General features: G+C 48.5%; 1 protein-coding gene across 3 annotated transcripts; it reads right to left on the reverse strand.

Annotated features, from left to right (window-relative positions):
- Window positions 1-13: 13 nt before the first annotated feature.
- rnf40 (ring finger protein 40, E3 ubiquitin protein ligase) lies at window positions 14-17948 on the reverse strand. 3 transcript variants are annotated; one of them, XM_004918105.4, is made up of 20 exons: window positions 17845-17948; window positions 10588-10817; window positions 9587-9754; window positions 8784-8952; window positions 7945-8166; window positions 7617-7735; window positions 6747-6893; window positions 5979-6053; window positions 5700-5819; window positions 5410-5589; window positions 4555-4690; window positions 4332-4453; window positions 3651-4006; window positions 3306-3423; window positions 2994-3143; window positions 2205-2417; window positions 1826-1951; window positions 1565-1705; window positions 1379-1480; window positions 14-1122 (listed from the first exon to the last, which is right to left on the reverse strand). In XM_004918105.4, exons 2-20 carry the CDS (start codon window positions 10717-10719, stop codon window positions 946-948), a joined length of 2973 nt encoding a protein of 990 aa, XP_004918162.1. In that variant the 5' UTR covers window positions 10720-10817; window positions 17845-17948; the 3' UTR covers window positions 14-945. The 3 variants fall into 3 exon arrangements, with proteins under 3 accessions (XP_004918162.1, XP_004918163.1, XP_002940628.1); XM_004918106.4 differs by having other exon boundaries at window positions 4341-4453; window positions 7945-8169; XM_002940582.5 differs by having other exon boundaries at window positions 7945-8169.
- Window positions 17949-18056: the final 108 nt, after the last annotated feature.

An 18056-nucleotide genomic window follows, 5' to 3' on the forward strand; every position in this document is an offset into this window, starting at 1 on the left:
ATCAGCTAGTGGCATTTATCTTAACGAGTGGCTTTATTCTATGGAAGCCTAAGGCAAACGATCGCCGCCCAGCAGAACAGGTAAGTAGTGGTACTGCAAATGACATTCAGGCTTTTAGACTCCAGGGTTACGGCACGCAGTGCATTACTGAGCCAGAGGCCGCTGCAGTCACATGAAAAGACTGCCAGCTTTCACTCCCCATTGACTTAAATAAGATACAGACGGAAATACAAGTGTGGGCCTGAAAACATGGCCATGTCCCTGCTGTCACCAGTAACCCATTTAAGTCAGCGGGAGCAGGGGCAGGTTGCTATGGGCTCGTCAGCTGGCTGATATACGCATAGTGTGCCATGAACCCCACAGTCATATTAACTTTTAGTACCATGTAGACAATGGCAGTCTACATCATACTAGAAAGGTGAACTTCCCCTTTAAATAAAATAGTTCCGCAGGCATGACGTCGGAGGCTTATATTATAGGAACGGGCTGCCTGGTTGGGAACATAGGGCTTCTTCTGTCATTCAAGGCTGTAAACAAGAAAAGCACGGCACCGAGCAGTTGTGTTCCACATGCCCCAGCGGCTGGGCGCTACTGTGTGATATAAAAAAAAAAAAGTGCAATCTCTTAGATCCAGTCGCACCGATCCAGTCGCACAAATTCACAACACTGAAGGTTCCGCCAAACAGCTTGGTCCTACGGGTCTCTTTATTGTCCACTCTGAACAGACATTACTTGCCCACTTCTCCCCCTCTCCCCATTCATGGGGATCCTTGTCCAACCCCTTAAAATGAGGGTGACTGAGGAGTACATCCCAGCCATTGGTGGGATTGCCAGATACTGGGGCATCAGTTTGTTTGGGTAACCAATCACGGACTTCCATCACATTACGGTCCAAACGGATGCACCTTGTGCCAATGTTAATCGCAGAGCCTACCGCGTCGCCCCTTAATTGATGTAAATCCGGTGAAAGTCGTGGGCTCCGAAGGCTGCGTTGCACTTGGGGCACTTGCGCTGCCGGGACTCGTATCGGGTCTTCACGCACTCGAAGCAGAAGACGTGAAAGCACTTGGTGAGGACGGCGTCCTTTTTCCGAGTGTTACAGCAAGGGCAAGTGAGTCGGGCCTGGAAGTGCCGAAGGGGTGGGAAGTACAGAGGAAGGGAGAGAAGGAGAAAGTGTCAGTACCCAGAACACATTGCAAAGCATTTCTTTCTAACCACCACATTATTGCTATAGCCTCTTCCTGTCTGTAGAGCTGACCCGGAGCCATTACAAACCCAGGGCCATTCGCTCTTTGCGGATTTTATTCCAACTTGATGTTCTCAAAGCAACTAATAAATAGTCTTAAGTGCCCTGCCCGACCCACTGCCCCTTACTTACCCTGTACTCTTTAATCTCTTCCTGTAGGATTTGGTCAGCATCTGCATAAACCTCCATCTTCTTCTGCTTTTCCAGTTTCCTTCGCAGCCGAGATACATCCTCCTGTAAAGGCACAAACCCCTGAATAAGTGAAACACACCCAATGGGCCGGATAATAAGGCACTCTCTGTGGGTCAAGCTTCTTACCTGAGCTCTTTTGAGACTAAAGGACTCCTTTTCTTTAGCGCTTCGGTTCTCACATACAAAGTTCTGGGTATCCCTAAGCGTTTCCCCTACATGCTCCATTTGCACTTTCAGGTCTTCGGCGAGCTGGGCTGCCTCGACTGCCTAGAAAGCAACATAAATGTATATAGTTATAATGGCGCAATACGATGAGCTCTTGTTTAGCAGAGGAATCAGAAGCATCAGCAATGAGCATAATTATAAATTATAATTCAGGTCGCTTACCTTCCTCTTGTTCAGTTCCAGTGACTGTGTTCTAAGAGTGACTTCCTTCTCAATGGAAGTCAAAGACGTGTGTAAGAGGCGCTCTCTCTCCTCCAGTTTCTGTACCTGTAACAGCTGAGCATCCACCTGAGACACACACAGCAACAGTGTTACATAATAATAATAACACACACCTTTTGGCACCAAGCAGTAGCGATGTAAAGTGAACAGTATGGCAAAAGGCTCCCTCTAGTGGCCAAAGATCCATTAACCCACTTTAAATGACCCATAGAGAACAAAGAAATGGGAAAAGTACCACAGACCCCCACTGACAGCAAAACCCAAATACAGAAAGTATTGGTTCCTTTCTTGACCCATTTTGCATGTAGCAAGTACCTACCTGGGCTTTCAGCCCTTGCACTTGCTCAGCCAGCTCCTCCTTCTCTTCCCTCAGGAGTTTGTGTATCTGGTTGGATTTGATCCTCTCGGACATCAGTTTGAAGTTGGCGTCGTCCTTCTCACGGAGCTGCTGCATCAGACGAATATTCTGTTCTTGCATGTCCTCAAACGCCTGGCCCGTCACGTCCATCTCTGACAGTAAGGCCTCCTCCTCCTGCGTTTAGAAATGAAATAGGCAGGGTTAATATTTATTTCTACCAGGAATTCCATAGGCCAAATGACATAGGGAACAGGGCCAGGGTGGAGTTAATTGCTCTGTTTAGACAGCATCAAGAGCCCTTTGGCGCTTAGGAGCAGGAATCCAGCACTGTGGGACTAACACAAAGGGGCTCATTCATCAACGATAGGCAAATCTGCCTGTGGGCAGTAACCCATGGCAACCAAACTGTTGTATTTATTGTTTTTTCTGTAGCTGGCTAAAAAAAAAGTCATTCACATAAATGTCCCTATGGGTTAAAGTCCATAGGCAAATTTACCCAGTACTGATAAATGAGCCCCAAGGTGGGCAGACTTAGGTCTTGGCCCTGTTGTCCGTGGCTGCCTGGAAGTATCCCTTGTGCTTATCCTTACACTTCCTTGCTGTATGAAACACATTAAAATAGCAAAGCAGAGTTAAATTGTGACACAATTACTATGTGTCTTTACTCCTAGTGGGAGCAGCCTTTTACCCCCAGTGTTCCTGAGTCTGCTAAGTTGTCTGTATTTCCTAAACAGCCCCTTTGTCTCTTACCTGTTTGGTGGCAGTCAGTTTCCTCTGTAAATGGTCTATTTGTTCCTCAGCCATCTTAATTTTCCTCAGTGCTTCTTCATCTGCAAGTTTCTTCCTCTCCCTCTTGTCTTTCTCCTCAAGAGCTTGCACCCGCGTGCGCTGCTCCTCCATCTGCAATAGAAAGGCAGAAACAGGCACAGAGTGCATGATATAATCCCTTCTATAATACATGTACACAATCAGAATGCAAGAACCTGCACCAATCAGAAACACGTAGATAACCAACAGTGCAACCATCAGCCACGCATGTATTTGTAGGTCAGAGAGACGCACCTCGGCCTTGGTCTTTCTCTCCGCTGCCATCAGCTGCACCTTGTCTCTCTGCTCTTTGGGGGCAGATTTGTACATATCGAGCAGCAGCTTCATCTCTTTCTGGCTCTCCTGGGCCTTCCTGAAAAGGAACATGAACAGTCATGTGAATGGGGTGGGAGGCAGTGTGTTAAATGTAAAGGGTTGATAAATTTGGCTGGTTGGATTGCAACAGTTTATAAACAGAAGCAGGGAAGCAGACAACTGATTATGTGAATAATCCAATGGGAAGGACTGAATGGAAAGCAGGCAGCAGTTGGCGGGGGGAATCGGCAATGTGCAATAACTGGGAAGGAAAAGTTCTCTTACTTGAGCTCTGCCCGGAGCTGTTTCAGAATGTCGCAGTCTTTCCTTTTGCTCTCATCTGTTTTCTGCTTGTCTTTCTCACGCTCCCTTTCCTTTTCCTTGTCTCTTTCCCGATCTTTGTCTCGCTCCCGTTCCGCCTCCCTCTCCCGGGCTTTGGTCCGCTCTGCTGCCTCTTTCTTTTGCTCTTCCTCCTCCTTTTTTACTTCAGGGGTAGTGGGAGTCTCAGGCTCTCGTGGCACGACTGCAAGGGGTTCTTTCTTCACTTCTACTTCTTCCTCTTTGACAGTAACGGGGGTCGTTGGTTCCGATCCTGAAGATCCAGGCTGAGGACAGGGTGGTCCGCCGATTTGAAAACGCAGCTGGGAAAGCAAGGGGCGATAAAGCGGGAACCATAAGAGGGGCAAATCATCAGTTACAAAGTATAAAAGAAGAAAGGTTGCTGTAATAATACAGTCAGGGACTCACTTTCCCATGATCTGAAAACGCAAACTTATATCTGTGGAATGTTCAGCTCTCAAGCTGATCTTGGTTCCCTAGACAAACCCTTGAAATAAAACTGTTGCTTTATAGCCATTTTTTCAGCACGTGCCCATTCCAGTATCAAACAGCGGAACAGGTTCTAGGCCCCGGGCAGTTTCCATTCATGCCAGCTGCAATAGGTCACTCTGGGGAAGCCCCTCTCACCTTGCTCACCTCTGCCTGGGAATCTCGCACCTTGCGCTTGTATCTTTGCACATCTCCCTTCAGTTGGTGGTTGTGGTTTTGGAGGCTTCCAATGAGATGCCGCATCTCCCTATTAATAGGACCTGATAAAGGCAAGGATACCGAATGTGAGCAAACATTGGGGCCATGTGCTGTGTCCTGTGGTTACCATCATGTTCCGCTACATGACACGCTTTGCTCTTACCTGCTTGCTCATTGGCTGCCAGGTTCTGCTCAAACTCTATCCTCAGCATTTCATATTCTTTGCGCACCTGGGCGAGCGTATCCTCCAACTGGATCACTTCAGTGCGCAGTTTCTTTTGTACAGACAGCTCCTCGCTCTGAAACAAAAACAAGAACTGACTGCATCTGATAGGGTGGATACAACATAAGCAATGTCCTCCAAGCACAGAGTGGTCTCTGCCTTTATTTAAATGATCCATCTGACTACTATGCTTCTCTCCAACCTAAAAATTGCTACCTTAGAAACCCAGAATGTGGATTTATAAGGTAGAGTTTATTATTATTATTTATATTGTGCCATTATTTAACGCAGAACTTTTAGTAAAGGGGTACAACAAGACCAAACGGTTAACATATATTGGATTATTGATTGGAGACAATAGGGAGAGGGCCCTGCACGCAAGAGCTTACATTCTAAGAGGGAGAGTGTTTAAGTGAGTTCATGTTGATTGGTAAAGTGACAGTAAGTGCAGAGAAAGAGGTGAACACCATTGGATAGTGAGTGTGTGAGCAACAAGTAGGGGTGCTCAGTGGGTAATCAAGTTGCTGAGCGCTTAGGTTATAGGCTTGAATGAAAAGGTGAGTTTTAAGAAAGCCTGGAGGCTGACAGTGTTTTATGGGACAGGGCAGAGCGTTTCAGTGGAGGAGGAAGGTAATGAGTGAGGAGGAGACAAGCAGGTCATGTTTATCGTTCAGAATCCCTTTACAGAATCAGGAATAATGTTACCCTTTAAAAGGAAAAGGCTACAGACTGGAATCCCTTTCCTTGCTCTAAGCCTGCATAGTGCGCCAAGCCCTGGGCCCCCTTGTGCCATACCTCCATGCGTTCAATCTGTCTCAGGTGGCTGTTCTTGGTGCTTAACAGCAGCGCTCGGGCCTCATCCAACTGGGTCTTTACTTGCAGAGACTCATTGTACAGGAGAGAGAATTGAGACTGCAAGCAGCGGAAATCCTGCGTGTTTCGTACCGCTTCCTCAGGCAATGTCCGCAGGTCCAGCTAGGGTAGACCACGAACCGGCAAGAAAAAGCAATGGAAGGATGAGCAAGAGTAAATACCAAATACATGATATTATGCCTTGGGCTCAAGTCACAGAGTTTACTATTTACCTTTAGCTTCTCCTTTAGCCTGACAGCTGCCTGTAGTTCATTCTGCAGTTTTTCCAGCTCGGAAATCCGACTGTTTGCAAGTTCCTGGTTCTGATCGAGTTCTGCATTCAACATTTCAAACTAGGAAAGGTTTAATTAACGGAGATAATTAGGGAATGTCACTGATTAATAATCAGAAGAAAGATGAATACTATATCAGAGGGGGTAGTTCAAGATCTTAGAATGCTGACCCAAAGGAAAAGGTGAGTTAGGGCAAGGAGAGAATTCAATCTAAGTTACCTTTTGCATACTTAGGGTAGTCTGTCCTCCCTGGAAACTTCCAGAACTTCCAGAGATGTGGTATCCAGAATTTAGCTAGTGAGAGAGACAAATAAGCAACTTTGCATTCAAATACGACCTGTGTGCTCACAAACTAACTGAACATTTATGTCCCATGTGGCCCCCCTAAAGTCACTGACTAATTAAGACGTCAGAAAGCTGAAAGCAGGAAGTAGTGTTCTGGCTATTTTGTTAGACAACTGCTCACTCCAGCCCTTATAGATTCAATTTTTGCCTAACTATATTACAAATATTTCTATACATTTTATCCAGTTTCATTTTTACAGTGAACTGTTCCTTTAAATTAAAAACTGTGGAAGAGCCAATCTGCAGAACATAAAGTGTGTATATAATTCAATATATATGTGTTAAAAAGACTATGCCAATCCTATGCAATTTTATTTGGCAATGCACACACAGTTCCACAGTACAAGTCATAGTATTAGGGTAATGGCCAATTGGGCATGCAGCGATCTGTGTGTTTAAGCCCCAAAGCACCCAAAACCACTCTTTGTTAACTTGCATTGTAATGGCTTTAGCAAATGCATAGCTGCCAGAAAATGCATTGGTTATCTGACCAGCAAAAAGTATTGAGCATATATATTCAATAGTGATGCTAATGTGTATCTGTACTGTTCATCCTTACGTGTGCTACAATGCAGACTTCATGCCTCAGTGACCCAGTTCAGAAGCAGACAGAATGCTGTTGGGGTATATTTCCATTCCTACCTGCTCCAGGGCCTCTGCCAGATGACGGTTTAGCTTCTGTTCATGCTTGCGTAATTTCTCAATGTCCCACTGCAGGTCCTCAATGGTCCTCTCCATCTCGGACACCTTGGTCTCTGTTGAAGTTGCACGGTCCTGGAGCTCATGATGCTAAAAGATAATTGAAGGTTTACAACATGATAATGCAGGTTACATATAAAGCAGTAGTTACAACACTGCTCCAAGTCCTGCCAAGTGGGCCCAAAGCAGTGGGTACAGCCTGAGGACCTGTTTGAGGGTGAATACTTATTTACTGACTTGAGCATATAAATAACCATAATGTGTTTTGAGGCCCATTTAAAATGTTGGCAACAAAGAGATGCCTATGCCAAAGCAGCTCTCTGTGGATTAAAGTGGATTATAATATGCTAGCCCACCTCACTGCCGTGTAAAGACTGTGCATCCCATTAGCTACACCAGTGTCGGACTGGGAACTCAGGGGCCCACAAGAAAACCTTAGACCCTAGGTCTTCAAAGTATATTTCCTCCTTTCCCCACCCAACCTCTTTATTCTCCTAGTCTCTTTTATTTACAGTATCTATTCTTCCATCTATTTCTCCTCTTCCTTCCCATTCAAAAATAGGAAATGACCATGAAACAGGCCAAATGCTCAGGAGCAGGAGGGCCCACTTACACCTGGGCCCACCGGGAGTTTTCCTGGTATCCTGGTGGGCCAGTCCAACACTAAACTACACAAACACACAGACTGACTTTCCAAATGGGGGACAAGCAACCTATGCCCCAAAGATGCGCTGATAAGCAAATTGTCACCTATTAAAAATCAGTTATTGTATTATCAGGTCTCTCCCCTCTACAACGGCCTTGCACCCCTACCTGCAGGGAGAGTCGGTGATGCTTCTCCTGTAGCACAGTAGCGAGGTCCTGCAGCCTACGGTTCTCAGTGATAAGTTCTTTGTTCAGTTTTTTAGGCGATTCCCCCAAGTGATCGAAATCTGCCAAATGAAAAATTGGTGCCTGGAGTCAAAGAGCTGATCTTAACGCACAGGTGAGCAACCTATAGCCTTCTAGGATCCCACCAATAGCCTCCAGTTGTTGCTGGATTTTGTGGTCCAACATCATCAATAAACGTATTGGGTGAATGTAAAAAGCAGGTTAATTTTTACTACTACTGACCCTAATGGCCCATTTCTCGCCCCCTTACCGCCTTTGTGGATTCGGTCACATAGCTCTTCCGTTCGGCAGTGGAGCTTGTTAGAAGTTTCCAGAACACAGGATACAGCCTTCTTGCTAAACTCCATGCGTTCTTGAAGCTTCAGCTCAATCTCCTCTTTGGTACAGTGGGCTAATGTGGCTAAGAAGGTCAAAGAAGATTCTGGCAACGCTCCGGTAGAGAAAGGAGGAGCGGGGGGAGGTTCCGGGGAAGCTGCTGGAATTAAAAAAAAAATTATGGGAAGAAACAGCCACACAGAGGGATAAAAGTTAAACAGCCAAGTGCATAAAGGTAAAGAAGGGATAAGCTGCTTCTCTACTCTCTATTGAGATGATTAATTAAGCAGCAGAAAGAGTAGGGGAATTTTATAAACATGGCGCTCTATTAAAGGGGTTAAGTATGGTGTAGAGAGAAATAATCTGAGACAATTTGCAATTGGTCTTCATTTTTTATTATTTGTAGTTTTTTGTTTTTTTTAATTATTTCCATTTTTGTTCAGCAGCTCTCCAGCATCGAGTTTCAGCGGCTACTTGGTTGCTAGGATTCAAATTATCTTAGCAACCAGGGTGTGGTTTTAATGAAAGACTGATATATGAATAGGAGAGGACCTGAATAGAAAATAAGTTATATAAAGTAACAATAACAATAAAATTGTAGCCTCACAGAGCAATAGTTTTTCAGCTGCCGGGGTCAGTGACCCCCATCTGAAGAGGCAAATAATTCAAATGTATGAAAAACAAATAATGAAGACTAACTGAAAAGTTGCTTAGAATTGTCTTTCCAATCAAGCTTTTATTTCCCGATATAGTCAATTCTAACATTCCACTTACCTTTGATTTCTTGGGTTGGTGGGGGCTGTGAGCCCTCTGCACTCTCGTCTGTTTCCATGGCAGTCTCCTTGGCACTCTCTGGTTCCTCGGTAGCAGCGCTAGGCGCAGCACTCTGCTTACTTGGCTCGGAATCATAACGCTTTAGCAGCACGTGAACATCCTCATCCAGCTGCCAGAACAAACCAAAAAACCAAAGATGAGAGGTGGAAAACCAAAGAGGGAGCACAGGAAAGAAAAGCTTGGGTGCGTTTAGGGCAGGGGTTGGGAATCTTATTGGCCGAGAGAGCCATAAACACCACATATTTTAAAATGTAATTCCGTGAGAGCCATACAATGGCCGACGGGAACTAGGCCGAAGGCCGCGGATGCTGCGGGGCAAGGTAGGGTGGGTGTCATCTTTAGCTGTTCAATATGGCTTGTTAGTGGTATAACTAGAGGGCTACCTAGCACAGCGCACAGTTGGCTTCTCTTTGTAGAGACATATTGGCCACATTTTATTTTCAATTCAAGCGTGACAGGCTTCTGCTCCAATGTCCCTCTCAGTTCCCTGGACCCTGGTTCAAGTGCAACCCGGTAAGGATGCCGGTGCCGGACGCGGAGGAGGGCGTGGCCTGCGCTTGGCAGATAGAAGATGTGTTCTAAGGCATAGAACACGTCTTCTATCCGCTAAGCGCAGGCCACGCCCCACATTATTTTTTTTATTTTAGATTTGGCAGGGAGTCAGATGCAGCCATCAAAAGAGCCACATCTGGCTCCCGAGCCGTAGGTTCCCTACCCCTGGTTTAGGGTCTCCCAAAACCCACCTTGCTCCAATAACGGTTCACAATGAGCAAAGTAGCGTCGTCAGTAGCCTGTCTTTTCTCCAGCTTCTCGATCTTCTCCCGGAGTTCATCTTCAAAGCCCTGCCTCTGCTCCAGGCGTTCCGCCAGTTTCTTGTTCTTGAACTGCAGGACTTTCATATCCATCTCCTCCTGCAGGGATAATGTATGGGATTGGGAGATCAGCATTGCAATTAACCCAGTTGGGAGTATACTGATGTAGAGTGCACTATTCTGAGACAATTTGCAATTGGTGTTCATTTTTTATTACTGGTAGTTTTTTTTAATTATTTTACTTTTTGTTCTGCAGCTCTCCAGTTTGGAATTTCTGCAGCTGTCTTGTTGCTAGGGTCCAATTTACCTTAGTAACTATAGAGTGGTTTGAAAGAGTGACTGATTCATGAGGGGCTGAACAGACAGATAAGTAATAAAAATTAACAATAAACTGTAGCCTCACAGAGGATTTGTTTTTTGGCTGCCAGGGTCAGTGACCCATATTTGAAAGCTGGAAAGAGGCAGAAGTAGAAGGCAAATAATTCAATAGCTATAAAAGATAAAAAATGAAGACCAATTGAAAAGTTGTTTAGAACTGGCCATTCTATAACACATTAAACGTTAACTTAAAGGTGAACATCCCCTGTAAAACTAGACCTGTGGCAGTATAATATCTATGCCTCATAATGAAGTCCCTGCCCCACAGATGATTCCTGTTTAGGGCATGATGAACTCTCTGCTTGATGTGCCCTAAACCAATGGCTTAATAATATCAAGGTCCCATAATGCCCTTCTGTACCCTCATATTCCCACAGTACAGGATTTATGTAATGATGTTGGCGACATGTATCACTACGTCATAAATATTAACTAAAATATAATTCTACTTAACTTTACATCCCAGCACCAATATCGGTATAAGAAACTTAGATTTTCTTTTGATTCTAATATTCTATTATTTAAAGAAAAAAATAAAACTGGCAGGTACTTACTGTTGAGGAGATGCCCCCTAGTCGTATGGGCTCAATTAAAGTAGTGGGCGTCTTGGCTTCAAGATTTGGTTTCTTTTCTGAAGGGCCAGAGCCATTGTCGCTCGAGGCTCGCTTACTTCCGGCCCCTGACATGATGGCGGTCAGATATCGGACACTACTGGACGACTCTTAGTACCACAGACGGTGCCAGTGTCTTGCTACTGAAATGCCTGCCGATGGCCTCTTCACCTCTGCCAAACAGAGAGCGATTTGTAAGGATCAATTTGACAATTTGAGCAAGTAGGCAAGTATACCTTCATCCTCTCATCTCCAAATCTATGTGCCCCTTATAGCCATCTCCCTCTCCCCTGTATGTGCCCCTTATAGCCATCTCCCTCTCCCCTGTATGTGCCCCTTATAGCCATCTCCCTCTCCCCTGTATGTGCCCCTTATAGCCATCTCCCTCTCCCCTGTATGTGCCCCTTATAGCCATCTCCCTCTCCCCTGTATGTGCCCCTTATAGCCATCTCCCTCTCCCCTGTATGTGCCCCTTATAAACATCTCCTTCTGCCCTGTATGTGCCCCTTATAGCCATCTCCCTCTCCCCTGTATGTGCCCCTTATAGCCATCTCCTTCTGCCCTGTATGTGCCCCTTATAGCCATCTCCCTCTCCCCTGTATGTGCCCCTTATAGCCATCTCCCTCTCCCCTGTATGTGTCCCTTATAGCCATCTCCCTCTCCCCTGTATGTGCCCCTTATAGCCATCTCCCTCTCCCCTGTATGTGCCCCTTATAGCCATCTCCCTCTCCCCTGTATGTGCCCCTTATAGCCATCTCCCTCTCCCCTGTATGTGCCCCTTATAGCCATCTCCCTCTCCCCTGTATGTGCCCCTTATAGCCATCTCCCTCTCCCCTGTATGTGCCCCTTATAGCCATCTCCCTCCCCTGTATGTGCCCCTTAGCATCTCCCTCTCCCCTGTATGTGCCCCTTATAGCCATCTCCCTCTCCCCTGTATGTGCCCCTTATAGCCATCTCCCTCTCCCCTGTATGTGCCCCTTATAACATCTCCTTCTGCCCTGTATGTGCCCCTTATAGCCATCTCCCTCTCCCCTGTATGTGCCCCTTATAGCCATCTCCTTCTGCCCTGTATGTGCCCCTTATAGCCATCTCCCTCTCCCCTGTATGTGCCCCTTATAGCCATCTCCCTCTCCCTGTATGTGTCCCTTATAGCCATCTCCCTCTCCCCTGTATGTGCCCCTTATAGCCATCTCCCTCTCCCCTGTATGTGCCCCTTATAGCCATCTCCCTCTCCCCTGTATGTGCCCCTTATAGCCATCTCCCTCTCCCCTGTATGTGCCCCTTATAGCCATCTCCCTCTCCCCTTATGTGCCCCTTATAAACATCTCCCTCTGCCCTGTATGTGCCCCTTATAGCCATCTCCCTCTCCCCTGTATGTGCCCCTTGTAGCCATCTCCCTGTCCCCTGTATGTGCCCCTTATAGCCATCTCCCTCTCCCCTGTATGTGCCCCTTATAGCCATCTCCCTCTCCCCTGTATGTGCCCCTTATAGCCATCTCCCTCTCCCCTGTATGTGCCCCTTATAGCCATCTCCCTCTCCCCTGTATGTGCCCCTTATAAACATCTCCTTCTGCCCTGTATGTGCCCCTTATAGCCATCTCCCTCTCCCCTGTATGTGCCCCTTATAGCCATCTCCCTCTCCCCTGTATGTGCCCCTTATAGCCATCTCCCTCTCCCCTGTATGTGCCCCTTATAGCCATCTCCCTCTCCCCTGTATGTGCCCCTTATAGCCATCTCCCTCTCCCCTGTATGTGCCCCTTATAGCCATCTCCCTCTCCCCTGTATGTGCCCCTTATAGCCATCTCCCTCTCCCCTGTATGTGCCCCTTATAAACATCTCCCTCTCCCCTGTATGTGCCCCTTATAAACATCTCCCTCTCCCCTGTATGTGCCCCTTATAGCCATCTCCTTCTGCCCTGTATGTGCCCCTTATAGCCATCTCCCTCTCCCCTGTATGTGCCCCTTATAAATGTCTCCTTCTGCCCATCTACCACCCTCGCAAAATCTCTGATGTTTATGCCTCCCTCTCTGCTCTTTAAGGTGGACACACGGAGCTACTTAGTAGTAGCTACTTGTCAGAGTTACTAAACACCAGAAAATCTCCTGCCATAGACAATACTGAGAATTGCCTCTGCTAAAACACACACAGAGACAATTATCAGTAAATGATGAGCATTGTCTATTTTAGTAGCTGCTACTAGTAGCTCCGTGTGTCTTCACCCTTAGTGTTTTCCCGTCTCACCCTCCTTAGTGTTTTTCCTTCTCCACTTTTCCTTCCTTTCTCCCATTCCATATCACTGCCTAATTCCTGTCTGCATTTGTCTGCCTCACTCTCTCCTCTCCATCTCACTGCTTTTCACCTGTCTCCCTTCTCCACCTGTCTCCCACTCAGTGTTTCTCCCTTCTCCACCCCTCTCCCACTCAGTGTTTCTTCCTTCTCCACCTGTCTCCCTCTCCCACTCAGTGTTTCTCCCTTCTCCACCTGTCTCCCTCTCCCACTCAGTGTTTCTCCCTTCTCCACCTGTCTCCCACTCAGTGTTTCTCCCTTCTCCACCTGTCTCCCACTCAGTGTTTCTCCCTTCTCCACCTCTGTCTCCCTCTCCCACTCAGTGTTTCTTCCTTCTCCACCTCGGTCTCCCTCTCCCACTCAGTGTTTCTTCCTTCTCCACCTCTGTCTCCCTCTCCCACTCAGTGTTTCTCCCTTCTCCACCTGTCTCCCTCTCCCACTCAGTGTTTCTCCCTTCTCCACCTCTGTCTCCCTCTCCCACTCAGTGTTTCTCCCTTCTCCACCTGTCTCCCACTCAGTGTTTCTCCCTTCTCCACCTCTGTCTCCCTCTCCCACTCAGTGTTTCTTCCTTCTCCACCTCGGTCTCCCTCTCCCACTCAGTGTTTCTTCCTTCTCCACCTCTGTCTCCCTCTCCCACTCAGTGTTTCTCCCTTCTCCACCTGTCTCCCTCTCCCACTCAGTGTTTCTCCCTTCTCCACCTCTGTCTCCCTCTCCCACTCAGTGTTTCTTCCTTCTCCGCCTGTCTCCCTCTCCCACTCAGTGTTTCTTCCTTCTCCACCTGTCTCCCTCTCCCACTCAGTGTTTCTCCCTTCTCCACCTCTGTCTCCCTCTCCCACTCAGTGTTTCTCCCTTCTCCACCTGTCTCCCACTCAGTGTTTCTTCTTTCTCCACCTGTCTCCCTCTCCCACTCAGTGTTTCTCCCTTCTCCACCTCTGTCTCCCTCTCCCACTCAGTGTTTCTTCCTTCTCCACCTGTCTCCCTCTCCCACTCAGTGTTTCTCCCTTATCCACCTGTCTCCCACTCAGTGTTTCTTCCTTCTCCACCTGTCTCCCTCTCCCACTCAGTGTTTCTCCCTTCTCCACCTGTCTCCCTCTCCCACTCAGTGTTTCTTCCTTCTCCACCTCTGTCTCCCTCTCCCACTCAGTGTTTCTTCCTTCTCCACCTCGGTCTCCCTCTCCCACTCAGTGTTTCTCCCTTCTCCACCTGTCTCCCTCTCCCACTCAGTGTTTCTCCCTTCTCCACCTCTGTCTCCCTCTCCCACTCAGTGTTTCTTCCTTCTCCACCTGTCTCCCTCTCCCACTCAGTGTTTCTTCCTTCTCCACCTGTCTCCCTCTCCCACTCAGTGTTTCTCCCTTCTCCACCTCTGTCTCCCTCTCCCACTCAGTGTTTCTCCCTTCTCCACCTCTGTCTCCCTCTCCCACTCAGTGTTTCTCCCTTCTCCACCTGTCTCCCTCTCCCACTCAGTGTTTCTCCCTTCTCCACCTCTGTCTCCCTCTCCCACTCAGTGTTTCTCCCTTCTCCACCTGTCTCCCTCTCCCACTCAGTGTTTCTTCCTTCTCCACCTGTCTCCCTCTCCCACTCAGTGTTTCTCCCTTCTCCACCTGTCTCCCACTCAGTGTTTCTCCCTTCTCCACCTCTGTCTCCCACTCAGTGTTTCTCCCTTCTCCACCTGTCTCCCACTCAGTGTTTCTCCCTTCTCCACCTCTGTCTCCCTCTCCCACTCAGTGTTTCTTCCTTCTCCACCTCTGTCTCCCTCTCCCACTCAGTGTTTCTCCCTTCTCCACCTGTCTCCCTCTCCCACTCAGTGTTTCTCCCTTCTCCACCTGTCTCCCTCTCCCACTCAGTGTTTCTTCCTTCTCCACCTCTGTCTCCCTCTCCCACTCAGTGTTTCTCCCTTCTCCACCTGTCTCCCACTCAGTGTTTCTCCCTTCTCCACCTGTCTCCCACTCAGTGTTTCTTCCTTCTCCACCTCTGTCTCCCTCTCCCACTCAGTGTTTCTTCCTTCTCCACCTCTGTCTCCCTCTCCCACTCAGTGTTTCTCCCTTCTCCACCTGTCTCCCTCTCCCACTCAGTGTTTCTCCCTTCTCCACCTGTCTCCCTCTCCCACTCAGTGTTTCTTCCTTCTCCACCTGTCTCCCACTCAGTGTTTCTCCCTTCTCCACCTGTCTCCCACTCAGTGTTTCTTCCTTCTCCACCTCTGTCTCCCTCTCCCACTCAGTGTTTCTCCCTTCTCCACCTGTCTCCCTCTCCCACTCAGTGTTTCTCCCTTCTCCACCTGTCTCCCTCTCCCACTCAGTGTTTCTCCCTTCTCCACCTGTCTCCCTCTCCCACTCAGTGTTTCTCCCTTCTCCACCTGTCTCCCACTCAGTGTTTCTCCCTTCTCCACCTGTCTCCCACTCAGTGTTTCTTCCTTCTCCACCTCTGTCTCCCTCTCCCACTCAGTGTTTCTCCCTTCTCCACCTGTCTCCCTCTCCCACTCAGTGTTTCTCCCTTCTCCACTTGTCTCCCTCTCCCACTCAGTGTTTCTTCCTTCTCCACCTCTGTCTCCCTCTCCCACTCAGTGTTTCTTCCTTCTCCACCTCTGTCTCCCTCTCCCACTCAGTGTTTCTTCCTTCTCCACCTCTGTCTCCCTCTCCCACTCAGTGTTTCTTCCTTCTCCACCTGTGTCTCCTTCTCAATTTCTCTTCATTAATATCACTGCCCCATTCATGTCTGCATTTCTCTGCCTCCTTCTTCACCTTTTGGCCTCCCTTTCTGCCTCCTCTTCATCTATCTGTCACCCCTCAATCTCTCTTCCTCCCCCTCTGACTCCCTATCTCTTCGCCTCTTTCCTCTCCATCCCAAAGCTTTCTCCCCTCTGTCACTTCCTCCACATTTCTGATTTTTTTGCTTTTTCCAGTTATTTGCCCATCACTCTCTGCCTCGCTGTCTCCCGTGAACCCCTCTTACATCTCTACAATCTCTCATCTTCTCACTTTCCTCTGCATCTCTCCATACTTATTCCTGCCTACCTTCTCATACCATGTATTCACCCGTCTTCATATCCCCACCTGTATCTGATTTCCATTCTCTACTTATGTATTATGCTTCATATCTATATCTGCCTCCCTGCCCTGCCCATGTATTCCCCTGCATCTCTCCATATCTATATCTGCCCTCCTGCCCCTGTATTCCCCTGCATCTCTCCATATCTATATCTGCCCCCCTGCCCATGTATTCCCCTGCATCTCTCCATATCTATATCTGCCTCCCTGCCCCTGTATTCCCCTGCATCTCTCCATATCTATATCTGCCCCCCTGCCCCTGTATTCCCCTGCATCTCTCCATATCTATATCTGCCTCCCTGCCCCTGTATTCCCCTGCATCTCTCCATATCTATATCTGCCCCCCTGCCCCTGTATTCCCCTGCATCTCTCCATATCTATATCTGCCCCCCTGCCCATGTATTCCCCTGCATCTCTCCATATCTATATCTGCCCCCTTGCCCCTGTATTCCCCTGCATCTCTCCATATCTATATCTGCCCCCCTGCCCATGTATTCCCCTGCATCTCTCCATATCTATATCTGCCTCCCTGCCCATGTATATTCCCCCTGCATCTCTCCATATCTATATCTGCCCCCCTGCCCATGTATTCCCCTGCATCTCTCCATATCTATATCTGCCCCCCTGCCCCTGTATTCCCCTGCATCTCTCCATATCTATATCTGCCCCCCTGCCCATGTATTCCCCTGCATCTCTCCATATCTATATCTGCCTCCCTGCCCATGTATATTCCCCTGCATCTCTCCATATCTATATCTGCCCCCTTGCCCATGTATTCCCCTGCATCTCTCCATATCTATATCTGCCCCCCTGCCCATGTATTCCCCTGCATCTCTCCATATCTATATCTGCCCCCCTTGCCCATGTATTCCCCTGCAGCCCCCCTGCCCATGTATTCCCCTGCATCTCTCCATATCTATATCTGCCCCCCTGCCCATGTATTCCCCTGCATCTCTCCATATCTGCCCCCCTGCCCATATATTCCCCTGCATCTCTCCATATCTATATCTGCCCCCCTGCCCATGTATTCCCCTGCATCTCTCCATATCTATATCTGCCCCCCTGCCCATGTATTCCCCTGCATGTCTCAATATGCCCATGTATACCTCTGCCTCCCTCTCACACTACATCTCAATGTGCAGCTGCCGGAGGGCTGCAGGGAGTTGAACAGCCGGAGGGCTGCAGGGAGTTGAACAGCCGGAGGGCTGCAGGGAGTTGAACAGCCGGAGGGCTGCAGGGAGTTGAACAGCCGGGGGGCTGCAGGGAGTTGAACAGCCGGAGGGCTGCAGGGAGTTGAACAGCCGGAGGGCTGCAGGGAGTTGAACAGCCGGAGGGCTGCAGGGAGTTGAACAGCCGGAGGGCTGCAGGGAGTTGAACAGCCGGAGGGCTGCAGGGAGTTGAACAGCCGGAGGGCTGCAGGGAGTTGAACAGCCGGAGGGCTGCAGGGAGTTGAACAGCCGGAGGGCTGCAGGGAGTTGAACAGCCGGAGGGCTGCAGGGAGTTGAACAGCCGGAGGGCTGCAGGGAGTTGAACAGCCGGAGGGCTGCAGGGAGATGAACAGCCGGAGGGCTGCAGGGAGATGATGTATATATATATTCACTAGATTATTCCACATTATAATATGCCCCTTATTTTATCTCTGTGACTATAAGACGGACAGGCGAGTGAGTGTCCCACAGAGAGCCTACCTTCCCTGCTGCCGCCCCTAGTATCAGCCTATATAGCGCCTCCCTCACAGCCCGGGCTCAGCAGACTCCCTGCTACCTCAGTTATGACTCTGTCTCTCTGCCCCCCTCACTCCCATTCTGCATTAGCTACTAATTCCCCTGCCTATTTCATTCTATCAATTCCTATATTTGCTCCCATCTTACCCTCGCCGCCATCTTCCTCCCAGAAATCCCGGATGTGACCAACCTCCCTTCACACATGCGCAAATCGCGCAGTCAAGACTTTCGTCACTACAGGAAAGCCAAATGACAGGTCCCGCCCCCCAATAGTCTGCGGAAATCCTATGGGCGCGGAGAGCTGCTAATCACATAAAGCGCTTCTTTCATTGGCTCAGTGATCCGTGAGCCCGACTGTA

Source organism: Xenopus tropicalis, chromosome 9 (genome assembly GCF_000004195.4).
Source record: "Xenopus tropicalis strain Nigerian chromosome 9, UCB_Xtro_10.0, whole genome shotgun sequence".
Lineage (NCBI taxonomy): Eukaryota > Metazoa > Chordata > Amphibia > Anura > Pipidae > Xenopus > Xenopus tropicalis.